This window comes from Rhinolophus sinicus, linkage group LG03, assembly GCF_036562045.2.
Source record: "Rhinolophus sinicus isolate RSC01 linkage group LG03, ASM3656204v1, whole genome shotgun sequence".
Taxonomy (NCBI): Eukaryota; Metazoa; Chordata; class Mammalia; order Chiroptera; family Rhinolophidae; genus Rhinolophus; species Rhinolophus sinicus.
In genome coordinates this window covers 115,999,537-116,020,036 of record NC_133753.1, presented here as the reverse complement: position 1 = coordinate 116,020,036, position 20,500 = coordinate 115,999,537, and the positions used below count along the sequence as shown (strand labels likewise).

Genomic DNA, 20,500 nt, shown 5'->3' with positions numbered 1-20,500 from the left:
TCTCTGGTAAAGTCTGTATATCCTAAAGTCTTCCAACCACATTTAGAAATTGACAGCAGAATCCTGTGTGGCAGACAATGTGTGGTTTGCGGGTATCCTGGACCTAGAAATGAATCCTACTTAATTGTATGAACGTGGGTGGGAATGGCATTTAACCTCACTGAGCCTTCCATTCCTGACATCTTTCATTATTGCCACAGTTATTTGCTGAGTAAATTTATAAGGTGCCTGCATATAGTAGGCACTTTCATAGAGTTACTTATGCACACAACCCTATCAATGTTAATTCCCTGTATATGACTGCCTATGGCACAGCCAGCATTCTGTAGCGTTCACAAGCATATGTAATGAAGGATGGTCAAGTTATTAACTGATGAGCAATAACAGGAGTCCTTCCAGTCGCTGTAGGTTTCAAAGCATAGGTTGGATGCTTGTGGGAAATATTGAGGAAGAGTCATGCATCGATATGTACTGAGCCAGCTGAACGGTGAGGCCCTGCCTAACTCTGTAACGATGTGGGCTCTTGAGCTTCTTGGATCTTATGGCTACTTGGAATGGGTCATCTACATGTACCCTGCTTAGAGCTGACTGACTTATCCTGGGCTACACAGTCCATTCTGCCAGAGGCCTACCAGTAAACACGTTGGTCTCTTGTGCCCGCCCAGCCAAAGTGGGCTCTCAAAGTATGTCATGAGAAGGTTGCTGTTTCTGAACTAGTCATGTGACTTTTCTTCCCAGAACCTCCAAGGTCACAATTTCCGACCTTACTTTTTTTGTATTACTCTCTCATAGCTTTGGGTCACCACTAGAAACTGTCTCAAAAAGATAAGCTTGCTTTAACATGCCTCTGGCAAGAGCAGGATTCCTCTCCTTTGCTTCTTAGTTTGAAATACAATTTGCATATTGTGTGCAAGAATTGGATTACTGGGATGAGTTTGATGAATGATCTGGTTTATACAATCTTGGATGAGTCTTCGTACCAGGGAAATGGGAATTCAATTTTTCCCTACTTCAGCTTCCAGACAATTTTATTAATCTTTGTCAAGACCAATGTGAAGTGAGTTTCTTCCTTTCCATTGTATCTTCCTGTCTGTCTCGTTCTCTCTTTAAATTACTGTGCTTGAATTAAAAGTGTTCAGAGCGTGCTTCTTTTATAACCACGCCCCCTGAGGTATTTTGAGCTGAGTGGGGGGAAAGCAAAGAAAGTAAATGATAATGTGGGGAGGTGTGGGTAGGATGGAAGATGTTTTAGAAAGGGAAACTTGTGTGATGATTAGGAGTTTGGGGTACCTCTCTGAGCTTTGGTAACGAACTTGCATTTTAAGAGCGTGGGTTTGAAGGCACCAGTCTGGGCTGCAGACTTTTCTGTCCTCTGCTAGCTGGGGCACATTAACTTCACCTCTGAGCTACCCACCTAAATTCTAAGGTGTTTTTTGTTGTTGTTTTGTTTTTTGAAGATATATGTGAAGCACTTAGCTTGGCACGCAATAAGTTGCTCTCAGAAATAAATGGTAGTTTTTGTTATTATTTCAATGAATAATACAATAATATTTATAGGACCGATGGTGAAGAAAAAACTCAAGGGAAAACACCAGGCATCATGTCAAAACTTTAAAAAAAAAACACACAAAAAAAACCAGTACAATAGAGCAGTTGTATTTACAGAGGAATCATCTGGCAGCAGCCCATAATTTTGATGAATTAGGAATTTCCACACTTAAAAGATAAAATGTTAAGCAATAACTGAAGCTATTTAGCAAGTTGGGATATAGGATTCCACAATAGTTGAGCTTCTATAACTTCACCACTCTGAAACGTAAATAAAGATATCCATCTGTAATTGTGTCACTGCACTCCAACCTTCCCCCGTCCCCTTTAATTACATTTCTATTGTTTGGATCTTTCACCTGCATTTAAGCTTATTCATGAGAAGGAAAAGAAATGGATGTGCCTAGAATTGTTGAAAGCTTCATAATGGCCAATATTTCTTGAATACTTCCTATGGGATAGACATTATCTTGTTTGATCTTCACAACAGCCCTATGAAGAAGGTACTTATTATTCTCTTCATTTGACCGATGAGGAAACTGCAGCATGGAGATGTTATATACCTTGTTCAGTCACCCAGCTAGTTAGGCGTCCTTTGTCTGCAGAATATCCAGTTTTCGTCACAACATTTGACTGCCTCTCCAAGATGAAGTCTGTTGAAGTGGTCCTCGTCAGGGTCAATTTTACCCACCCTCTGGGGGGACATTTGGCAATACCTGGGGACAGTTTTGTTTGTCATAACTGGGGATGTGCCAGTGGCATCTAGTGGGCAGAGAGAGAGCAAGGATGCTTCTAGACAACCTAAAATGCACAGGAAAATCTCCTACAACAAAGAATTATCTGGCCTAAAATGTTGATAGGTACTGAGGATGAACAATCCTGGCCTGTAAATATCCACATGAAACTGAAGAAGCTCGACCTTGACCGGCAACCTCTATAACGGGGTAGATTATTTCATCGTCCAGCCTGATCCAGGTTCAATACCTTAAATCAATCGTGTTGTTCTCATATAATGACTTCACAGGGAAAGCGGCAGAGATGACCTCTTTAATACTGAAAGGATTGTTCTCAGCCTATTTAGGTAACCTAGGGGCAATAAGTGTTACAACTGCTTTAGGGGCTAAATGAAGACGCTTCAGATGCCAACATTGAAAAAGGATGATGTGTCCAACTTGCTAATTCACTGGCAAAGAAAGAAATGTAGTCTCCCATAAACATGCCTTTATTTTTAGGATTCCATATACCTCTGTCGCTGACAGCCCTTCATCCTCTTTACCATTAAGTGGCAGAAGGGGCGAGGGTAATGAACAATACATTTGAAAAAGATGTTTACCAAAAGATGCCCACGTTTAAAACCGCTCTTCTTCCTCTCCAGACATTGCCTTATTACGTAGTCTAGGCTTTCTGTTTCATGATTTTCCCCTCTGGTCATGAGCCTGGTTCTTGTTTTAATTAAAACACAAGCTGTATGTTAGTACAAAAAAAAAGAAAAAAACAACTGGAACTTTTTTGCCTTTACCTAATGAGACAAAACACAGAAGGCACTCAAATTAATGTGAAGCTTCCCAGACTCAAAAATAATGCTCATCCTTTGCAAAATGCAGGGTTTAAACTATACATTCTTATGACCCTGCCATCTAAAAGGGCTGAACATTGTGCAATAATTGCAGATCTGTGAGGGAGAGATGACGACACACATAAACACAGAAAGTCCAAGTAGAGCTTTTCTGTCACTGCAAAGGGGTTTACAGATTTCTTTATTCATACGGAAGCCAGATCCTTCCATCTTGAAAAAGAAAAATGCTCAGGAATACTATTTTACCCATAGAGTTCTTAGTAGCCGTGGTGCATTTATTTTATTAAGGGAGACAATCTGCTGTTCTTAAAAATAGTATTATCCACAGGACTGAATACAGCAGAGGCTGCAGCATGGATCTGTGGAAGAGCTTTACTCAGAAACTTCAAATGTTGCTGCTGCCACACACTGCACTGAACTGTTTAAGGCAAATGTCTTATTTAAACCTCACATCAACTCTGCAAAGCAGGCCCTATTTTAATCCCTTGTTTGGCAGATGAAGAAAATGAGGCTTAAAGAGGTCGTATGACTTTCACGAGGTCCCACATAAGTGGCCGGGTCAGGATTTAATGCAGAACTGTTTGACCATATGCCTCTTCCTCTTCTGAGCAGCTTGCTTGAGTAGAAGAATCTCTGAACCAGTCATCTCACGCATCACTGTCCCCAAGTAGGTACTGAAGCAATTACCAAAAGCTTTTGGGAGCTAATGGAGTGGGTATACATTACAAATAAATAAAATGAGACAAGCAAAGCTACCTGAGGCAAGTCTCTTAATTCTATTGCACCTCAACTTCCCCATCTGTAAAATAATAGTCTTCTCTACCTATTGCCCTGGATTTTATGGAGAAAATTTGAAATTACATATATATATATATGCATACATATATATAATATCTCCACATATTTATAAGTATATACACATACACATACACATGTATACAAATACTTACATGTACATATGTACATATACATGTAAATACACACACATACTAATGTACACACAAATACAAGAAAGGAAAATACTCTATTTCCCTGAACCGGAATTTTTGTTGTCTTTCTGTATCATTGTGACTGCAACTGAGGTGAAAGCTGACATTGTTGGTAATTACATAACCTATATGTTGTGCAAGTCAAATGAGATCAAGTTAAATAAGTGTCCTTCCACTTTCTATCCCCTTTGACCCAATCCCTTGCAACCTAGAGTAATAACACACAATTAAGTGAATTCATGTCCCTAAGGTGTTTAACCGCTGTCTGGTAGGGAAAACTGAATTTATATCGCAGACAAATCTCACTTGCAATAAGTTTGCACATTTTTCCATCCTATAGATCAAACATGACTAGCACTACGATACCTGCCCACCTCTGTTTTGTGAGCACCACCTTTTCCTAAATTCAATCCACTGTTACTTCCCAGATTGCATTACATTTTGACAAAGAGCCATTTCACAGCAGTGGGAGACGTTGAGAAAGGAAGAACATGAATTGCTTATCAAATGGACTCAGGCAAAGAGTTGGGCAGGTAAAGAGTATAGCTTTTGCCCTGATTTTAGCTGTGATATGAGAGAGTATAAAGATATTGAAGGTACAAAGAACCTGGCTTGTCCCTCCTTCCTAGCAAGGAATCTGTTATTTCTGAGTAAGATCCTGTTATACTTTCTTCTGTGCTTTCCAAAAGGTGACCAAGACTTTCACGTGGTATCTGGCTGTCTCAGTCCCTTCTTCCCTGTCCCTTGTCTATTAGCACTGCCCTGCCTACAGCCATCCTGCTCTTATCTAATTAAAACTTCTCTTCGTGCTTCTCAGTGTGATCTAGTTTCACCAACTGTTCAGATGTTCATTTTGCAATGCCCTGTATTCAAGTCTAAATTGCCTCTCATTTCTCTCTTCTCCAGCTCCCCATTATAAAAAACTTCACGTCTTGTCCTAGGCTCGTATGTCATTGTCATAGGTCTTACCTTGTTTTCTTAATCCGTCAGAAAAGGAATTCGGAATAATCTAATCCAGACAAGGTGACTTACAGGATCCTGTGCCAAAGCTAGTGTTAAAGCCCAGTACTGTAACCCAGGTCCCAGAACTCCAAATCTTGGACCCGACATTCCTTCCTGAGAAGGTAGAGAGCAACTTTATGGATAGAATGATTTCCAAGAAGTATAAGTAACTGCCAGATTTTTCTTTTTATTTGCTCTCCTCTTTCTCTGCGGATAGCCCTAAAGGTTCTTATCTTGCCTGATAGTAGTAATAGCATGTATTAGATTGACTATGCAGATTATTTACACAAACAATTATCTCTTATGCATAATTAATTATATTTTATGCCAATCTACTCAAGAAATATTTATTAAAAATTTACAGTATATCAAGCATGGTTCTAGGCTTGGGGTGAATGACACAGACTTGGTCTGTGTTTTCACAGAGCTTACAATACTCTATAATAACAGTGAGTAGATTATGAAATGTCAGTTATGAAATTTCTGCATATACGGCACATTGAATTACAGTATTGAACCCCATTCTTGACACGCAGCCTTTATATTTCCGTGGTAAATGATTACCAGTTCATAATGAAAATTAGACCATCACTGAAATTGAGCAAAGATTATGTCCAGTCATCTGCCCTGCTCCAAGATACATTTATTTTGTAATTTGTAGTTTTTGCCTCAGTAGTTACTATTACTTTAGCTTTATTTTTAAATACTCATTTTTTATACTTTTTAATGTAAATAATAATAGCTAACACTTAATGAACACTTACTATGCATCAGATACTAGTCCCCATATAAGAGACTGGAAATAAATTTTTCAGAGATACAGGAGGAATACTAAGGGAGGTAAACAGTGGGGAGGGATTTACAGAGTTTTAGGAAGGAAGTGGTCAGTAGTGGGAAATAGGTCATTATAAAGAGAAAGGTTGAAAAGTGCTCCCTGGATTTTCCAGTTAAGACTCATAGGTAGCCGTAATAAGCGCAGCACCTGTGAGGTGATGGGGCAGAAGCCATGTGGTGGTGGAGTAAAGGCAGAGAGGTCAGGAAGTAGAGACGAGAACCACGGCGATTCTTTCAGGAAAGATAGCTGTGAACACAAGAGCAGGGAAGTCCATGGTCAGCTGGGGAGGCAGTATGTCTTGAGGTGGTGGGGGTGCTTGTTTATTTTTACAGGACCCGAGAAGAGAGCCGATGTTCAGAGAGTGGCTGAAAGGGGAGAAGAGGGCATGATGGCAGAGCCAGAGACCTGAGGCGATGGGACAGGAGACCCGAGCACAAACAGAAGGCTAGCAATAAGGAGGTGGACTCTTGGTACCACATCCTCAGAGAAAGGACAATGGAACATATGGAGGGTGTGGAGTCAGGACACCCCTTCCTGAATTGGAAGGGCAGGCCAGTGGAGAAAAATGTCAAACTTTTAGAAAAATATTATGTTTCTGACAAATCTCATTTCAGCTGTCTTTGCTTTCACTACCAGCTCCTTTCATTGAGCCTGTTGAGATGCCTGCTTGAGTTTTGGAAAGCTGTGTGAGAAATCACACAAGTAATTTCAGGATAGTTGTTTGGATGGCTGGCTTAATTGTTTCTTTTGGAAACTTAATAGAACCTTAGTTTCTTAAAAGTCTCTAGCTTGAAAAGGTGCTTGGGATGTTGGTTCTCTCATTTTCTGTGGCTCATTACCGTTTGAGTTACGTCTGCTTATTCACCCAACTGGCTCCGGCTTCCAGGAGTACGGGCCAAGGCTTTTCAGGCCTGAACAATGTCTAGGGTGCTCAGAGATCCCCATAGTCCCATGTAGAATTCACGGACTGTTATTATGAATCCTGTGTACGGTCAACCTATTTTGCATGGCAGCGTGACAAAATTGACTGGTGCAGGCTGAGATGTGTAGGATTGTCTTGCATCCCATCAACTCTAGGTAGTTTGTGAAGCTAAGGTTCAGTGTCAGCTCTTGGCGACGGACTCTCCTGGATGAGGAAAGACCAAAGAGAAGCCAAATAACGTGCTGAGACAGGCTGAGCAATCCTTTCTTTCCAGTCCCAGCTCAGCCCCCTCTTCCTGCCTCATTAAGTCTCACATTTTGAACTACTGAGTTTAAAATCATGAGTGGGATGAAGATGAGAGGTAAACGCTGTGGTGCCCACATGGAAAAAAGGTTAAAGAGATGAGACGGAATCACTTAACACCATTTGCAAATTGACTTCACTTACATTGTCCTGTATGATTATCTATGTTTTATAGATAAGGACACTGAGCCCCAGAGATAGGAAATGATTTGTACAAAAACCACAGAGTTAATAAATACCCGAACTGGGACTTGAATCCAGATCTTCTGGCTCCAAATCCATTGTTCTTTATACAAAAGGCTAAGGCATCAACCAGCACTCATACTATGAATATATTAGAAGTAGTTTTTTTTCTTTTAAATATGCCACGATTACATTGCTAGACTTGTAATTATGGGTTTTTCTAAGATTAGTGCTGTATAAATATTAACTACTATCATGTTGTTACTATTACTATTGTCACTAAAATCATGGGCTACATAGTTATTCAATTTATCCAGTTAAGTAAGTACTAATATCTTTGGTAAATAAAATATTGTCCACACCCTCAAGAAGTAAAGAAAGCAATTATGTAAACATATAAATTAAACATTATGTGATGGAGTCTGTCATAGACATATATCTAAGATAAGGAAATAATATAGAGCAGTGGTTCTTGAACTTCAGAATCACTTGGATAGCTTATAAAAACACAGATTCCTGGTCCCTGCCCTCAGAGTTTCTGGGATGAGGCCCAAATATGTGAATTCCTAACAAGTTCCTAGATGGTAGTGATGCCACAGGTCAGGAAACCACAGTTTGAAAGCTGGAATTACATCTATCTGTGAGGGTCAGAGAAGATAGTGTAGAAGTGATAACCAGGCCAAACATGAAGAATTAAAAGTTGTTTTCCTAATAAAATGGGGGAAATAGTATTCCAGGTAGATGGAGTAGCATGCATACATGTATAAACAGATAAAACAGTAAACAGGGGGTCCACATGAAATTTGGTATTACCACAATCCAAAGAGAGATGGACGATGGTGAGAGATGAGTTTGAACTCATGGTGGGATTCATGTACCATGCTGAGGCATATGGTCCTGCCCGGCAGGCTGTACAGAGCCAGTAGAGGATATGAAACAGAGAAGCACCTTAGTCAAATTTGCATTTTAGAAAGCTAATTAATTGTGGCGCAGGCATGGCAGCATGGAGGAAATTCGCACTAACTACCTAAATATGAAAGAACTCCTTTGCACACCGGTAATATTATGCCCAGAGATTAATTAAATGTGTATGCATCTTGGAATTTCAGCCAGATGGTTAATAAATCACTGTGTACCATGCATATATATAAATCAAAGATATCATCCTTTCCCCCAAGTGCCTGTGGGAGCCAACACTAACACAAAGAAAACAACAGAGCACAAGGCCCAGCAGTATTTTACCAGTGGCAGAAAAGGGTAAAGTCGGAGCGACTGAAGCAGTCAGCCAGGGTTTAGTGAAGAAGGCAGAACACAGCAGGCCTTGCAGAACGGTTCCGTTGGCCTGGCTGGAGGAAGGCTTGGCAGGCAAGGAGGACCCAGGAGTAAAGGAACAGAAGGGGAACTAAACTTTGAATGCACGGGATCATTGAAGAAGCGGAGGCAGCTGGTCAACCTTTGGCAGGGGCTTTTCTTGAGACATGATAGAGGAAGGGAAAAGAAAATTGGATCAAAAAGGCTGTTTCTACAGGGAATACCCTCTGGAAGATTTTTAGAAAACGAATATATCAGAGCAACATAGAGATAGGAAATATAATGCATCTCAACCATCTGCAAGTCTCCCCTCCTCTTATCACCCAAGGATAATAGGAATCAAGGGAACAGAATATAAAGGCTTGGGTTGGGGGCAAGAGACAGGGAAGATACATTGGGCTTTGGTTCTAATAGGGACAAAATGACAATAGTTGCTGCCATGGGAGCTGGCCATTGACTTGAGAATGAGTGGGCAACCTGACAGCTTCATATCAAAGGCCATCTGTCCTGTCCGTTGGGATGAAGGCCTTGAACGCTTTCCCTTTCAGCTCCCAGATGGCAGCACAATGCGTTCATGCAAGGGCGACTTCCTGGGTCATTTGCTTATTCCCAAATTAGCAAAAAAAAAAATGTTTTTGCATGTCAGTTTTGTGAATTATGTTTCCTCTTCGTCTCCTCACATCACAACTTAACCATCTTTGCAGCATTCCCTTAAGCCTTATCTTTTATCCAAAGAGCAGTGTTTGTACTGAACTGGAACAAAGCTACAAATTGGATTTTCCTTCTGTCTTTATAAAGAATGATGGATTTGTTCACAGTATAAATTGGAGTCATTGCTGAATTTGACATTCCATATACCTTTACAGTTATTCCAAAGTGATTTTTCTGGCCAACACACCGTCCTTTTCTTAGATTGATGTACTTTTTATTTCCATTACTAGGAACAGCACATGACTTTTTCTTCAAGATCATTTTTCCCAAAGAATTAAGATGTATGTCTTCATAAAAGTGACTTCCTCTTCCTGTATGACCAAGAATGGAGAGGCAAAGCCACCATCTGGGACGTAGGTTGAGGTAGTGAGTGGGTATCAGCTAGACTGGTCTCCCTGCCTGTGGGTCCGTCCCCACACCAACCAGGCAGCTGTGCTGTTCAAATTTATACCTCTTCAAATTAAAAGTTACTGAACACTATGGACCTTTAAGGTTGCATAGGAAGAGTTGAACGTGCAACTAATAAATCAGAGACTCGGACGTGCTTCGCTTTGGAGTGGGAGGTGGCAGTTAGTATTCATGTGGCTAGAAATACTGATAGCAGCCCACCCAGTATAATCAAATATAACTCATTAAGCCCAGTGAGCAGCCTTATTGAATTTATCATTAACTATATTTAAACACAATCAATCTTAAATTTCCTCTTTCTAAAAAAAAAAAAAAAAAATTCCTCTTTTTTTTAAAAAAAGAAAAAAGTAAAAGGGTGGGGGAAAGAGGGTGAGACTTTGCCAAAGGATGCTTTCATGGGGCACATGGCAGCCAAAACAAAAGGCTCAATTTTAATTGAATTATAGACTGTAATTATTTAACCTTTACCAGCTGGTTTCAAGAAGCTACCGGATTTCTTAGAGAGCTTTTACTTGGCCAGAAACATAAGGTACCTTATTAGTAACAACAACAGCAAAAAAAAAGCCTTCTGTACGTGTGTTAACCTCAACCCCCAAAGAATATAATGTAAAAGGAAAAAATCCTCGAAGTTCATTTGTGATTGAAGAGACAGCCCTCCCTCCCTCCCTCCCTCTGAGTATGTGAGTGGATTTGCTAAAGTACCTGTAGTCTCTGAGGAATGGCCCACACAAACAGGATGTTATTGCATCAGACAGGTAAGAGTAATTTCTCTAATTAGTCATTTGAGGTTTTATTTTTCACTTGGAAACACTGGATATTTAATTTGTTTGTGACATGTAATTGGCAAACTGACAATAGCTACAACTGCTTCTCCCTCTGTCTAGCTGTCCTGACACCCTGTGTAAAGCACTTGAGGGTAGGGTCTCCACGTAGACGCTATGCTTCATCTGTCAACATCAAGCTAACTCAAGTACCTTCTTATTGACAAATGTGTCCTAATTACACATTGTTCACTTGTAATGCTACAATAATCCTAATGAGTTTCCCATGATCATTTTTCTTTTAGATTAAATGTTTTCTTTCAATCCCCCCAAATTTTGCAACAGTGAAGTAATTCATAAAAGATCCTGATTTACATAAGAACGTGTTCCCTAAAGGTACAGAGTAAAATATTCTCAGGAAGTTATATTTTATGAATTGAAGTACGATTGAAGACAGCCCTTTGATTGAAGAAAGAGTTCATCCTTTTGTTGTGAAACACCCTTCTCTAGAAGAAAGATTGATTGGCACCAAATGTAGTTCCCATAAATCATAGCTATTGATTTCACATTTGTTTTAGTGCTTCTGATTTTTATGCTCCCCCACTTAGGTCATAATTTGTTATTCTGAGAGCCAGCCCGAGTTGGTGCTGGGATGGAACCTACAAGGTGGTTTCTTTCAGTTCATTCTAATCTATATGTGAAACAGATGAGCTTTCAAACACAGAACCATGCTCCTCTCGCTTTTTATAACATTGCCCTGTCATTCCCCATGGAGATTACAGATGCCACACAGTAAAAGCTGTGGCAAGTGGCAGCAGGAGGGATGTTTGCATAGTCCAGTCAGCGTTGGCACAGATATGGCTCCTGGCTGCCCTGGATGCTGCAGGAAGTTGGGTGCTCCTTCCCTCCAGCTTTTCACACATAGGTTCACTCTTAGGATTCAGATTACACATATTATGGCCATCTTCTGGAAGTTCTTAAGGTCGGAACATTCTTCCATCTTCCATAGGTAGCAGAAGTGATGGCTGCACCTCACCCTGTTTGCTAATGAAGGGCTTTTTCATCTGCATCTGCTTAGATGCTTGTAGGCAGAGTTTGTGTTGCTGCCAGATCACCAAACAGCCCAGTTAGAGTAAAATAAGCTGGACTTTCTGGATATACATGATATACTCAAGTATCACTCCTTGCGTTTTGATTTTTCTGGCCAATTTAAGTGAATGTCGTGCTCTCATGTTAAGCCGTTATTTTACACCCTTTTCTCTGACTTCCCATTCAGTATTCAGTCACATCACTCAAGACCATCCCAGAACTCTGCCGAAGATGTGACTCACAAAACGAAGACAGATCAGGTAGGTTTTGCTTCTCACCTCTCCCCCTTATCCTGACTTTTAGAGTGTGGGAGCTGTTTTCACCCCCATTGTTTGCTGCTGCTTTCTGTTTCTTTTTCTTTTATGGCTTCTCCTCTCACCCCTACCCTCGGCAAACAGATGTTAGGTCATCCTCCAAAGGCTAACAGGACAGGGGGCCATAATGAGGACGTGGCTATATACAAATAAACGCAGGCGATCATCTCGACAGCCCAAACCACAGTACACACAGCAATTTACTGAAAACCCGAGAAACCATTGGTGACAAAACATAATGATGCAGGCGCCAAAGAAAAAATGTTGGATGCATTTGCTACCCATATGGCAAGGCCAGCTTGGGGGATGATGCTTGGCCAAAGTCTGAAACCATATCAGGGATGTGACATGATAGAATCTGCAATAAGGCATACTGTAACAGTTAAGATTAAAGCAAAGCTTTGGAGTTTAATAGTGTAAACTAAACAGAGAATTATGGCACATAGATGAAAACCAGCTGGTTGACCTTTTCTCTTTGCATACCCCACTACCCCCGACAAAAAAAAACAACTACATTCAGGGTTGTTTTTCTCTCTGTAAATCAAATTAAGCCTCTCTCCTTTTCTCTCCATGATGGGCAAAAATGAAAATAAAAAAGGATATTGATGGGAATGATACCCTGGCATTAAACTGTGAAATGATGTGTATTATTTTTCCAAGTAATGACTCGAAGGCATCACCGTTAACCTTGCCAAAACTGGACCTCCTCTGATAATTAGAAACCTGAGAACCATGGGTGATGGAAGGCTTACGATAATCCTCAAATTATGTGTCTCATGTTTAAAAATAAATAGATGGTCCTTACCTATGCAGCTACTAAAATTCTCGGACTTTCAAACTGAGAGGACTTGTACGAAGCTAATTTACTTTCTCCTGGACTATTTGTTTTCTTCTGACATTTTGCTTAGACGAGACGGGGAAAATAATTAGTCTTTCTAGGTTTGTTTATCTCTGGGTTTTGTGTGTGAGTGAAAGTCATGCTTCAATGTTTGGGTCAGAAACATCATAGAAGATGGTTTTAAGTTCAAATAAAAGGTTTCATTTACCTTCAGGTTTAATTTTCCTTTTTTTTTTTTTTTTTTTTTTTTAACTACACTCAAGCTTCTATCGGGTTTAACAGAGGCTTTGGCTGTAAGGCTTATCAGGATGTGTCTCCTTAAAAGGCCTCACTAGGTTCAAAGCTCGACACCGGCCTATGATCAGACTGCAGTGAACAGGCCCCCAGCCTCAGAGGAAAATAACCTGGGTTCAACTTAGCATTCAACTATTTATCAGCTACATGATTCTGAGCCTATGACTAATTATTTATAAAACAAAACAAGAAACTTGGTCTTCCAATGTTACCAGCCTATTGGTAGGATCAAAAGTAGGTGATGTACTGAACCTCTCATATATATGGGGGTCTTTTACTTTCTCATGTATGTGGGGTTCCCATATGTATTTATGCAATTAAATTTGGTTATTTTTTCTTGTTAATCTGTCTCATGAGAGATTTGATGATTAGACAAATCAGTGTAAAGTAAAATTTCTTCCACCCCCGCATTATCTTAAGTCTTATACGCATCTGTTGGAATTTATTTTACCAATTGTTTTGTAACTCGTGTTTGCTGTTGGAAAGCGATTATTTTTTACACATTTAAAAAAATAACGGGACTAGTAGTCAGGCAACTCCTTAAAGCTTGTAATTGTTTAGTTGGTTCTCTTTGGTAGGCATGTATCATATGCAAATAATGATTATTGTGTCTCTGCTTCTATATCTGTCTACCTTTTCTTTTCTTGCCTTTACATATTGGCAAAAAAGAAAAAAAGAACCAAAAGAACAGCAACAACAAAAAAAAGTAGGTGATGTAGATGAAGGTACTTTAAAGATACAATATTTCCTTTTTTCATTAATTGGAGTTGGGGAGTAAGGGAGAAGAATGATAGCAAACACTTCAGTAGTGCTTAATGTGCCTGCTAGGGATGGTTGTAAGCACTTTACTCATATTAGCTCAATTAATCCTAAAATCGCTGTGAATTATGCACTATTAGGATGTTTGTATTATAGATGGGCAAACTGAGACACAGAACTGAGATGTTAAATGTCTTGCCTAGAGTCACACAGCAATTAAGTTACAAAACAGGGATTCAGACCTCAGGACGTCTGCCTTTACAGTGTGTTCTCTTATGCATTACACGTACTACCTGTCAGATAGCTGAACTTGGTGGCATTAAATGGATTTTCAGATATTATCCTTATGAAACTTTAAAAATCAGCATTTTCCCTCATTGATTATGTGGTGAATTTCTTTTCTCTGTTAATATAGCTATTCTTACCAAGTTAAGTGAATTAACTGAAGCTTTTAAAAATAATGTTTCCTTGGATGCGTTCATTCCATTTTCTCCAGGTTGTGTGACTTGTAGCCACTTCTACCATAGATGATATTAGACATTTATTTGGTTAAGAAGGAGGTCAGTTTCAAGTTTAGAAGCTTTGAAACTTCGCCCGGAGCAATGACCCAGTGCTCAGAATAATTAGACCTGATAGGATTTGGATGTATGATGGAAAAACTCAATGTAATCACATATGCTCCTCCAATTTGGTGGACCGTTTGGAGGCTGCTAATCCACTTTCTAATAGAGTAAGAGTGATCCTAGAAAAAGAAACACATGGAACGATCCATCTCTCCATAGCATTATGTAGAATTATCTGTGGGCTCCTTTGAAAGAAATCTCAACATAGTAAAGTTTCACAGCCAGTTTCCAAAAGAATTGAGGCATTTTCGGTTAGTTCCATGGGCATTCAAATGTAGGAGTACCACCTCCTGCACTCCTCCAGACTTCCTCATGTGAAACACGTAAGAGAAATCTGCCACAGGAGTGCTTGTAAATTTCCATCTTTATGGTGATTGTTTTCAAACAGATGGCAGCAGAAGGCAGATTGGCTTCTGAGAGCAGTCTACATCTTTCTTTTGGATGGGGCATCCTCTGGGTAAACTTTTCCCCAAATATCCTATCACTTAGAATATACTCTATCAAATGAAGACTCCAGCAAATGAAGATATTTCTCTTTTCTTTTCTAAAAAGTCTGCTAAGTACATTCTACTTTGTGTAGGTCGCGCATGCTAATGTCCATTCTTACAGTAACACTTCTTTGACCAGATGCTCTTGGACCCATTTATTTTTTTTATTTATTCATTCAGCAAATAATTATTGAGTGTTCTCTGTCCTAGGCACTGAGGACACAGTAACAAGATATAGACAATGTCCCTTGTTCTCAAGGCACTTCCTTTCTAGGGGGTGACAGACAAAAGGCAAGCAAATCAACAACTAAATCAGATCATTTCAGACAGTGAGAGGAGGTGACTGGGGCAATGTGATAAAGTAACTTGTAGGAGTTGGGGAGGAGGAACCTGGGGGGCTCAGGCAGTGTGAGAAGGACCCAGCCCCATGAAATACCAGTGAAGAGTGCTGGAGGCAGAGAAACGAGCAAGTGCAAAGTCCCTGAGCCAGGAATGAGCTTCGCATGTATGAGGAAGAAGAAGAAAATCAATGCAGCTGCAGCGTGGTGATCAAAGTGAGGATGAGGTCAAGGTCAAACTCTATAGGGCCCCATCCATCACGTGTGCAGTGGTCAAATTTATTATGCCTGGTGCCATGAGGGGCACCACCAGCTAGAGTCCAGTTTTTCTAAAATCCTATTACTTGGAAAGACGCCTCGGCATATGGAATCATAACTCGCTATATATATATATATATATATATATATATATATATAGAGAGAGAGAGAGAGAGAGAGAGAGAGAGAGAGAGAGAGAGAGAGAGCAAGAGAGAGTGCAAATTTTTTCAACTCTTCTATAAATTTGTTTACAAATGGAAAAGATATTTTAATTATTTACAAATAAAACATGTGTTTAAAGGCACAAAACAATTCACACAGTCCATCAGAGCTTGGAAGGCAGTCCTTCCTACTCTGCCCACGGGGTCATCTAGCCTGTATTTCATCTCCTCAGGGACAGGGAGCTCACGATAAAGTCTCATGAGGCCACCTGTCCAGAAAGGTCAAGTTGTTTGTTCAGCCCAAAGCATTGTCTCTCGAATTTCTATCTTTTCCTCCTGGTTCTTCCTTTGGATCCATATGTCAGGACAATGGATTGTGGGCAAGGGTGCCACTAAGTGTTTGGAGATAGCCATCATTCTCCGCCTTGTCCTCTCCAGCTTAAAATTTCCCTCCACAGTTTTCAGTGCTCATTCTCCTTGCTCTCTCATGGATGACTGCAGTTGCTCAGCATCCCTCTTAAAAGTGGAGCACCCAGAACTGAACCTGAGGGTCTGATCAGAGCCTGTCAGCCCCACAGATCAGCCTCGGGACTTACCACACACCTTTCCTGTCTTCCTAAGTGGGCTGCAAAGACAAGACTCAGGCCTGTCCCTTCTGCCTGTTTTTCAAGTGTTCTCAGAGGAGCAAGAGTGTCCACTGAGCCCTGTGGGTGGCCCGTGGAAGCCCCTCTGTGAGACGCACACGCCAGGGCTCACTCTACTTCATCCCTGGACCTCAGGCCCAATCCACGGTGGGATCTGAGAAGACAAATGGCAGAGTGTCGCCAGGGGCCTGGACAGTGTCTCTGCACCTTCTGCGAGCTCACCAAGGCCGGGTGTTCCCCGGGAGAGCCCCTCCGTTAGCCACAGGCTTTGATTCCCATTTTCCGCTGACAGGAATATTTCACATCGTTCTCCATCAACCACACTACACTCCGACTGGGTTTCAAATTTCTGTGATAAGGAAGGTTTGAAAAGAAGTGTGAAGGTATTGGAGATACCACAAAAAGGTGGGAAGGAGGTGAAGAACTAGCAGTTGGAAGCCGGAGAACAAATTTTGCCTGTGCTTGGAATTGCGTAGGTGCTATGGAGAGTTCCGGTTGTTTCTTAGGTACTTAGTGTACCAGGCATTATGCCAGATCCTCTATAAATAGCTTATTTGTCCTTGAAAGCATGGTCTGAGGGAGGACCATTCTTATGCCCATTTTATTGATGTGGAAACTAAGGCTCATGGAGGGTAACTAATTTGGCCATAGTTCTAGAGCTAGCAACATTTGAAACCAGGGCTGCTGACTCCAGAGCTATGATGAAGTTGAGCCAACTGAGGAGTAATTTTAGTCCAGGGAACCCTCTGTGGCTAGTAGTCGGGGCGAAGATTAGCAGCATGGAAGTTATGTGTGAAACAATTCACACCTCTTAATGGAAGTTATCTATGAAATGTTTGCATGCATTCTCCGCTTACTTCCTGCTGCTCGGGAAGGAAAAGAGGACTACCGAGGCAGTAAATGTTAACTCTGCTGCACGGTTTTCTCCAAGTGAGGACAAAAATACGTTATGTTGACATATGGTATTCAAATCAAACATACTCAATTTCATTGACTTCGAGTTTTTAAAAATTAATTGGACATTCAAATACACATTTGTTCCAATTCATGGTGCATTAAATGTCTTATGATTCTTTCAAAATATGAATCTGCTGAGCTCATTGTATAATTTTCCTAAGAAAGAAGGCAGACAAATAAATATTAATGCAGCTTCACATCTAAGAACTTGGAGGCACTGAGGATAAAAAATTTGGTTATGTAACAATAATAAATGGCCCTGGTATGCGTGTGAGACAAAATTCTGAAGGAATATACCTAAGTAATACATCACTTGGATGACAATGAGTAAAGGAACACCGTACTTTTTCAACATGGTATCTGTTAAAAGTCATTTTGGATGTATATCTAAAAGCACTCCAAATTTGCTATATTTTTAGCCCCGGTGCATGTAAATTTTGTGACAAACCTGAATTTTGGAAAAATATATGGTTTTCTATGATTTTCAAGGATTTTAGCCAGCACCTCAAATAACAAGTTGACATGAAATTTATCCTTTCAACACTGCTTTGACATAGCTGATGATGCTAAGTATATAAACCTCCTGTTTTCAATTTTATTAAAGTTTAATACTAAGAGCGTGAAAGGGATGGTTGGTATGGCAGTTTAGATAGAAAATCCTGCTCATTAATCCATTTCCCATGATGTAACATAAAATGGACTCCAAAGAACAGGGAAACACATTTTCTCAGATCTCAATCAAGAAAATGAACATGTAAAGTTAATGCGGTAAAGAATCTAACGTTTATGACAAAAATCTCAGTTTATTTAACTGTAGTAAAAATGTACAGAGTAAAAAAAAAAATCGTGAGACTGTTAGTCCAATAAAACATTATTTTTCTTTAACAAAAATATAATTATACAGGTGACATAATCCATTATAAAAAATGGAAAGTAAAAACTACAATTAACCCTGCCACCAAAACACAATTACTGTATTTCTTTCTTGAGGCAAATTTTTTTGTATGGTTATAATCATAATGTAAGGACAATTTTATCTGCTGTTTTCTGTTATTACAGAATGTGCATGGCCATCATTTTGAATGAACCACAGAACTTACTCTTGAAAGTAGAGCTGCCGTCTCTGGCCAAAGGGAGAGACCATCGCTGCCTTTAAATGACTAACACTTTGTTTATATTTCTAAGACAAAGAAAAGAGTAGAAGTCACTGGGGGAAAGATGGGAGCAGGGTGAGGGGGGAGGGGATAGAAAAGCTAAAATTAAACTCTGGTAAAGTCAAAAATAATGACAGGGGCTGGAGGTAGCAGAGCTTAAATACATTGCATCTGTGCCCCTTTTCCTCTTGAACATTTCTTCTCTTTATTTAACCATATCTATAGGCACCGCAGCTCCTTGATGTTCTAAAAGGTCAGTAGCATTGTGAAGTTTAGAAAGTTAGGCATGAGACAGACAGTAGTAGAGGGAAACATTTAGGGGAAGGGAGTCCCAGTCTCCTCTCCCATGTTTTGACTTATTTGTATTGTCCTCTAAGAAACATCTCCCCTCCTTAAAGCTGATGGAGAAATCTCCTCTTGGTAGAAAGGAGTCCAGGAAATCTGCAGTAAGGAAGAATGAGAAACCAGAAGTACAGAGATAAGCATTTAGGCAGGGATGGAAAGAACTGACGCACAAGGACAAGGAACAAGTACCTTTTACCTTGTTGAGGCCTCGTAGTGACTTCCGTCTCAGAAATGTCAGCCCTGTCCTAAGGGAGAAGTGTTTTCCCCTGTACCATCTTCCCAACGCAAGGCTGAAGTGTGAAGGGGGGTTGTTCCTAGCTTGGGCACTTTGTATCATCTCTGACAGCACCCTACTTGTTGCTGAAAGCATATCCTTTTTCCTTTGCCTCTCAACATTACACAGGCTCTGTCTTCCCATTTTAAATGACCGATCTTTATCCATATGTCTCCTTTGCCTTCACTCTTCCCTTAAAGAAAGAAAGAAAAAGAAAGGAAGGAAAGGAAGAAAGGAAGGAAGGAAGGAAGGAAGGAAGGAAGGAAGGAAGGAAGGAAGGAAGGAAGGAAGGAAAAAGGAAGGAAGGAAGGAAGGAGAGAGAGAGAGAGAGAGAGAGAGAGAGAGAGAGAGAGAGAGAAAGAAAGAAAGAAAGAAAGAAAGAAAGAAAGAAAGAAAGAAAGAAAGAAAGAAAGAAAGAAAGAAAGAAAGGTAGATCATAAAAGAAACTGAATACAAACAGAATCCTAGAGTCTTGTAGTTGAAGACTCCTTGGAGACAGTCAATAGGCATCCACAAAAGCCCAGACCATCCTATGGCAATTGATCCCTCAGGCCCTTGCATCTCACAGTGGGGCCCAGGACTGGCACCAGTACCATCCATATCACCTGGAAGCTTCTTAGAAATGCAGACTCTCAAACCTTGCCCCAGACTCCAGAATCAGAATCTGCATTTTAACAAGCTCTCCAGGTGATTCCTTTATGTATATTCAAGTTTGAGAAGCACTGACTTAGGCCACCTGGGTGATAATCCATTGTCCATGAGAAGGTCAAGAGATTTTTTTCAAAAATACATATGTGATCATGTCCCTCAATGCTCAAAACCAGGCAATAGTTTCCACAGGTTGTTCTCAGGATAAACAACGTGGCCTCCAAGGCCCTGAGTGGTCGTCTCCTGGATCATATGCCTGAGTGGCTTCCTCATATGCCACTCTCCCCCTGCTTTCTGCCTGCCAGGAACCTCCTTCAGTTCTCCAGATGTGCTGTGTTCTTTCACATGGTGGATGCCCTTCCTTTTCTCCTTTCACCGCCAAGTTCAGCTCTTCAGAGACCCTTTACTTGATTCCCTAAATCACCACTGTCCGATAGAAATACCATGCAAGCTATTTACATCATGGAAGACTTTTCTAGTAGCCACATTGAAAAACAGAAACAGATGAGGTAAATTTAATATCTTTTATTTAACCCCCAAAATCAAAACTATTATCATTTTGATGTGTACCCCTAGCCACATTTTAGGGGTGTAATAGCCACAGGTAGTTATCTAATGGCTTCTATTTTGGACATTGTAAGCCTAGATTATATTACCCCCCGATTCTATTATTTCCTAGCTCCCTATACCTTTTCTCCTATGTAAATATCTGTTTTTTTTAAATATTAATAGTGTGATTGATGTTAGTTTAATATCATTTTTCTTTA

At 40.3% G+C, this 20,500-nt stretch overlaps 1 protein-coding gene across 8 annotated transcripts in view; it reads left to right on the top strand.

The window, feature by feature from the left end:
* SNCAIP (synuclein alpha interacting protein) overlaps positions 1 to 20,500 on the top strand; it is a 141,407-nt gene that overhangs the window by 77,628 nt on the left and 43,279 nt on the right. For all 8 annotated transcript variants that reach the window (XM_074328559.1, XM_074328558.1, XM_074328564.1 and 5 more), the window contains exon 3: positions 11,826 to 11,898. In XM_074328559.1, the coding sequence (XP_074184660.1) occupies positions 11,826 to 11,898 (73 nt within the window). The remainder of the gene's footprint in view (positions 1 to 11,825; positions 11,899 to 20,500) is intronic.